The sequence below is a fragment of the Marmota flaviventris genome, chromosome 10 (assembly GCF_047511675.1).
Source record: "Marmota flaviventris isolate mMarFla1 chromosome 10, mMarFla1.hap1, whole genome shotgun sequence".
In the NCBI taxonomy this organism is placed as follows: Eukaryota; Metazoa; Chordata; class Mammalia; order Rodentia; family Sciuridae; genus Marmota; species Marmota flaviventris.
The window spans coordinates 59,701,293-59,707,941 of NC_092507.1; the positions used below are offsets into that span (position 1 = coordinate 59,701,293).

The 6,649-nt window shown below is 42.2% G+C and overlaps 1 protein-coding gene across 1 annotated transcript in view; it reads right to left on the bottom strand.

Moving 5' to 3' along the window:
* The window catches only part of Negr1 (neuronal growth regulator 1), an 819,223-nt gene extending 818,359 nt beyond the window's left edge, over positions 1-864 (bottom strand). Inside the window, exon 1 of the mRNA XM_027949536.3 lies at positions 689-864. Coding sequence (XP_027805337.1) covers positions 689-864 — 176 coding nt within the window. The remainder of the gene's footprint in view (positions 1-688) is intronic.
* Between the last annotated feature and the right edge of the window lie 5,785 nt (positions 865-6,649).

The window sequence follows — 6,649 nt, forward strand, 5'->3', positions numbered from 1 at the left end:
GAGGACACTAATAAGAATAAAAAATTAAGGGAAAGGGAAGGGTGAAGAAAGGAGGGGATAGGGTTAAACAAGTGGATAAGAAATAAAAGTGGAGGAGATCAAAAAGGGGAGGAAACAGAAAAATAGAAAACGGATGAAAGAAGGCAATCGAGAGCAAAGAGTAAGACGGAGGTGGAGAAAATGGTAAAAGAGAGGAAGGAAAAAAGAGAGGGGAGAAACCGGAAGAAAGAAAGAAAGCTAAAGAGAGAGAAAAATTGAGCCTGAGTGTCCAAGTGAGAGGGAAAAATAAATGGAGCAGAGAGCCAGCACTTTGACAAAGTCGCTTAGGCTAGGGTAAAATAGAAACAAACCTGATAAACTTGTCAGACTCTCTGAGAGTACCCCATGACAGTAAAACAGAGACCTTGTGAATTGAGTTTCAAAGTGGCACCTGCTCCTCCTTCCAAACCTGACACTTCACTCAACCCCGGGCTACTTGGCTTCCCAGCAAAGTGCTTTAGCATCCTTTTGCCCCGGCAAAAAAAGAGGCTTGGATTCTGGGAAGAATCAGCACAGGGATTTCTTGAGATGTGGTCTTTTGATTAGTGAGCACCCCCAGTATTACTGTTCAGTTTAAAAGAAGGTAAAGAAGGTGGAAAGAGAGAAAGAGAGACTGAGACAAGTACGAAAAGAAAGCCGTTCTTCCTACCTAAGCACCGCCGTGTCCCCTTTTCTGACCATCATGTTGTCCACGGTCGCCCAGGGGAAGTCCACACTCTGTCCAGCGGGGAGGCAGGAGGGTAGCAGGCAGCACAGGCTGAGGAGCACCGCCGCCAGCCACTGGTTCGAGCAACAAGCACCCTGCACCAACAGCATCATGTCCATCCCTGCTAGGGCTGCTCACTCTCCAGCAGCTTTCAGCTCGCACTCCCCCCACCCCCTGGTGCTGGCGAGTCTTCCCGGGAAACAGGCGGCGCGCCACAGATTTTTTTTTTTTTTTTGAGTGGGTGGGTGGGTTTCTTTTCTTTCTTTCTTTTCCCCCCCTCCTAGTTGTCGGGTGTTGTTTCTTTTTTCTGTCTCTCCTCCTCCTCCTCTTCACTTTCCCTCCCTCCCTCCCCTCCCACCCCCTGGCGCCACACTACACCTCCTCTCGGTTGCTTTTGGCCGAGTCCAGAGTGTGTCTAATTCTCGGGCGGCTCGCACACCATCTAGCGAGGAGGCGAGCGCGCCGGCGAGTGAGGGAGGAGGCGCGGCGGCGGCGGCGGCCGGGCGAGCGGCGGTGGCTGCAATCGCAGCAGCAGTAGCAGCGGCAGCAGAGGCAGAAGCAGCGCGGGGCGCAGCGGCGGCCGCCGGCCCCCGGGCTCGCGCGCGTTGCCAAGCGGCCGTTTCCTTAGCAACCCCGCCCGGGGATTGAGGATGGAGCAGGGAGGGGGGGATATGAAAGGGGGAAAAAAAAGATTGAAAAGAAAAAGAAAAAAAAGAAAACGAAAAAAAAATCCAAGGAGGTATATCACAATTGTGCAAACTGAGGAGGAAAGAGATGCACATAGACTGAAGGTTTCCCTCACTGTCGTAAGCGCTAGAGGGATGCTTTGCTAGAAAAGTGTACCGGGGCTGGGGTGGAGAGAGCTGAGGGGCGCTTTCCTTCCCCTCTTCGGTGCGTTTTATCTCCTGAGGCACCGTAAGTTTTAAGTCTTCTAAGTTGGGGTCGGCGCCATCATGACGCTGAAGACTGTGAGTTGGTTTTTGTTGCTGTTTTGTTTTTAATCTTGCCCGGGTGGTCTCGCGCTACAGTTAAGAAGCTGCTAACTAGTTTTCTTTTTACTCCTTTTCTGGAATTTGAAGGGACGGTGTGGCAGGGCGCCGATTTTTTTTTTTTTTTTTCCCGGGGACACGATGGGGTGCAAGGCCTTGCGGTAGAGCAGCTGGCGAGTCTGTCCGGTCAGCCCATATGGATTGGAGGACGCCTGTCCTTCTCTAGGCGTCTTGACACACACACGTGTGTTGTGTGTGTGTGCGTGTGTGTGTGTGGTAGCGAGAGGGAGAGAGCAAACGTGTGTACGTGTGTGTGTGTGTGTGTGTGTGTGTGTGTGTGTGTGTGACAGCGAGTAGTACGCGCGGGGCGCGAGCGCAGAGCTTGTGTGCGCGCGGCACGCAGGCGCGCTGGGAGGGACAGGGCGGGCCGTGCTGGGATGCAGTGTTGGAAAGAGACTGCAATCAAGTGTTTTAATTGTGTAGAGCCAGTCAGTCCTGTTATGTAAGAGGCAGTTTAACAGTTTAACCCGTTTGCGTCTATCAGGCGGAATGATCAGCTCATCCGAATCTAGGCAGGGCAGAGTTACCAGGTTTAAGGAGTCACAGAGTTTTATTTTTAAACAACCTCAAAACCGGGTTGGAACAAGCTTTCATCTCAGGGGTCGCAGAGCTGCAATCTCAGCTCATCAAGCCGCAGCCCCTCTGCTGCTTCACTAGGCTGTTGCAAGCCGCCGTCCTGGCCCAGGGCAGAATGGGGTACCAGACAGGGAACCGACCCCTACTCCTCCCGCTTTCTTTTCTTTCCTTCTTGAACTCATTTTCAGATTCAAGATCCTTTAGCTATTCCGGGCCATTTACAAATCAATGAAAGAACTGATGCTGGAGTCCATAGCAGTTCTGCCGATCAATCTTGTTCAGTGAGGAGTTCGGGAAGCAGAGGACCCAAGTGGAGAGAAACAAGTAGTTAAAAATAAATTAGCCCCTCCTTAATTCTTTTCCTCCCCCACCCCTCCGCCTTTAGTAGTGTTTCAAAAAGATATTCTTCGCCTCACCCCAGTCCTTCTCCTCTTAAACAATATAGCTGCCTTGCACATCCTAACTCGTTTTTCATAACGCTAGCAGGATCCTTTGGCAAAGCGCACCGTAGCAATAATCTCTGCAGGGGTCAGCATCCGGCTTCCTCCCCAGCCCGAGCTCTTTATGAGGCAGGCAGGGAGTCGTTTTGCTTGGTAGTAGTGGTACTCAGAGTGATTTTTATCGCCATGCATAAGGACGTGTGGGAAAAGGGAAGGCTTCCCATCACCTGTGACCACCCAGACGGACTGATATCTAAGAGCCCCTAACCAACAACACTTCCCTGCTAAACTAACACTCCAAGCTCAGCAATTAACCAAGAGGTTTGCAGCAGGAGTTGCTGATATTATTAGTATTCAGGCTTAATTCTTAAAACCGGCTCGGATTGAAAGTGCAATAGTATGCAGCCGCATTTTGAAACGTCAATAAAATGTTAGTCATTTGCGGATGAATGAAAACATTTTCTTTACCGTCTGGTGTGCTAGGGAAATAATTGTCAAATGACAGACTCTTGCTAATATTGACGCCAAATACCTAGATAACACTGTTATCTTGTTAACTGAATTTTTTTTTCCCTTCTAGCGTGGTACACTGATAGTTAAAGCTTAAAATTATCTAGAACAAACGAGGGATTAGAAGAATTGACATGTCATATACATGGGCAAAACTATGGAATATTATTTAGTATTTTTGCTAGAGATGAATTAGATCTGGATAAAGAGAAGCAGAAGGCACAGCTTCCGGCATTGTGACTCACTTTAGTGCTATTTTATGCAGAGATGGGGTTGCCAGCCTTTTCTAATACAAGCTATGAAACGCATCCTTTCCTAACTGTTGTTTCCCTAGGATCTGACATCTTCAGTGTCAAAGGGGGTGGGGACTGGGAAAGAAGGAGGAGGGATTTCTGTGACCACGGATGAAGCTTTGCAGCAGTTTTAATATGTACAACAACCCTTCAAGCTTGTAAACGGAAACTGGAGCCACTTCCATTTAAAGGCAAAGAGTTTCTTTTCCTTATTTCTAGTTTCTATCTCAGCTTCTATTCATTGATCAAAAAGCACTTAATTCTCACAGAACACAACCCAAAGAAGCAATAACTAAACCTAGTTTATAGATGCATAGAGCATTGGAGAGATTATTTACAGGTAGGTCAGTGCTATTTGAAGTGAGTGTAAGAATGTTGGATGGGGCAGCCCCTCTTGCCCTGTATACTTCTGCTGTCCTCTGACTAGAGAGGAAAATGATTTTAAAAGCCTTTTATGACATTCTTTCCCCTTGACCTTTCTAAGGGTATATATCTGAGATGATTTTACAGGGTTTCCAGTATTTGCTTTTGAGGTCCCAGAGTTCTTCCAAGCAGAAACATAAATCCTGGAAGTCTTGGCTCCTTTTGAGGAAAACCAGAACAAAAACAAATAACCACAACAAAATGAAAGAAAACCTCCTAGTATCAAGAATAGATAATAGGATTGTTAAAAAAATCTTTTAGATGGTTAATATTGGCTTGGATGTAATGGAATCCATCCTCAGCCAGAATTTTTAGAAATGACATTGCTTTTAATTCTACTTTTATAATTATGTGCTTTCCTTTGTTTTTAAACTTCAACTTCTAATATTTGAAGAAATATAATAATCTGTATGGAATTAGTTTGGAAGGAGAAAGGTGGAGATTGATTGTGATAGCTTATTATTCGGTTATGTAGATTGATTTACACTCTTTTCTTCCATGCCCTCTGACTGGTATTTTGAACATTCAGGAGTGTTGGGAAGGGTAATATTGTAAAGCTGTGTTAGTTAATAAGCCTGTTTTTATTCAGTGGTATAAACGAGATTGTTATTAACAAAAGATAAAATATAAATTCACATTTTTTCTTGATAATGAGTAAAGCCATATTCATATTTCATATTATTACTGTCTAGGCATGAGAAATTTTAGGCAAGACAGGACCCAAGATCTAATGAAAAGAACTAATGAGAGCATTTTGTAATTTCTGAAGGAAGTCAGTCAGGGTACACTTAAAAACAGGACATATGAATAATAAAACTCGCTAAATTGGCCTATAATTGATTCTCTATTTGAATTAAACTGGCTTAAGACTGGAGCACCTTGACAACTAAAACTGATCATTAGTGATGGTTTTCAAATCAGTATGAGATGTATAAAACTTGGCAAATTTGTTGAGAGATTTCTCAACCTAGACTCTTTTGACATTTTGGGCCAGGTACTTGTTTTGGGGGATTGCCCCAAGCACTGGAAAATGTTTAACATCATTCCCTGCCTCTACTCACGAGATGCCAGTGATACCAGTAGATGGCAGTAGTTATGATAACCGGAATTTCTTCTGACTTGATACATGTTTTGTGGATTGGGGGCATGGATAACTGGATCACCCCAAGTTACAAACCATTCCGGTGTAGGTTACTTTCTAGAAATATATGCTATCTTCTCCTTGTTGATAAAATAATGAAGCAGATTTTTGGTCCAAAAAAACAACTAATTTGAATTCTGTAGCTACAAAATCATTTCTCCTCATCAGTTCACTCTCTGCATTTACCCTTCTGTATAATCAAGTAGCCCAGATTAGCACAGATGCAATAAATTTAATGACAGAACATAAAAATATGTTTCTATGATTTTTTTCATGTACTGTAGGAGACCTTCTCAAGACCACAATTACAATATACAATTACAATGTCTTCTGTATTTTTAGAATACATTCTTTAGTTATGCATGGTTTGGTTTTAAATGCTGTTGTAAAGGAGGGTTAGATTTAAGCCAGAATTGAATTGATAGTTCTCGTTTTTAAAATAACTTGTCATTTTGTGGTTTTCAAGTAAAAGTAAATGGTGAGCTTGTTTCCAGCCAGAACTTATTTAAGTCTTGGTATTCTTTATATTGTGGCAGTTGCACAGTATGCACTCTCGGAGATGGCTATTGAATAAAGGAGAGGAAAAACAAAGTCATTTCACTATTGAATCATGCTGTTTAATAATCATAATTTATTTCATTCACTTTCCAGTTATTTACCATCTTTTCTATTAATTATCAGCTCTAAGGGTAAACAAAAGAAATAAGAAGTATGTGTTTGTGCATTGTTTAGGGAGAGTGGGGATACCTACTCCATTTATGAAGTTCTTCAGCCACTCCCATAAAATGACCCTGAAAATTTCACTAAAGTACTTAAACAGGAAAGAGAAATCTTACAGTAGGTGTGGGTAGAAATCATTTCTAAAGCAATGAAAGTTTTATTTTTTTTTTGCTTATAAAATAATGAGTCTGGCTTTAAGACATTTAATCATACATTTGCATGGGTCCAGTTAGAAACAATAATCATTTTTAAAGATTTTCCTCACTTCCCAAAAGACTGTACGGAACTCAGGACCATCTATTAAAAAATAAACGCCAAATTTAATATTTCGTTTTGTACTGTAAAGATAATAAAACCTTATTTTTTTCAAACAAGTCGTTTATTATGTTATTTCATTTTATTTCTTGGAAAGTTCTGATTCTTATTGAGGATAGGTTTATTTTGAATATTTTAAAATTCTATTATGATTTGTCAACCTTTTTCCTTTTTTCATTTTTTTCCTGAAATTTATATGCTTATGTATGTTTTTAGAAGAGGAAGTACCTCATTGTGTAAATTTATGATGGCATCTTGACAGGAATTGGTAATTTTTAATTTGGAAGAATGTTCACTACTGAAATGGTTTTCATAAAACAGGCTTTCATCTTTTCATAAAACTTGGCATTAAGATATGGTCCTAAGCATAAACAAAGTTACTATACCTTTTCTATTCCATGACCACTTTCAGAAACTTTTGGGGTCTTCAATGCTCT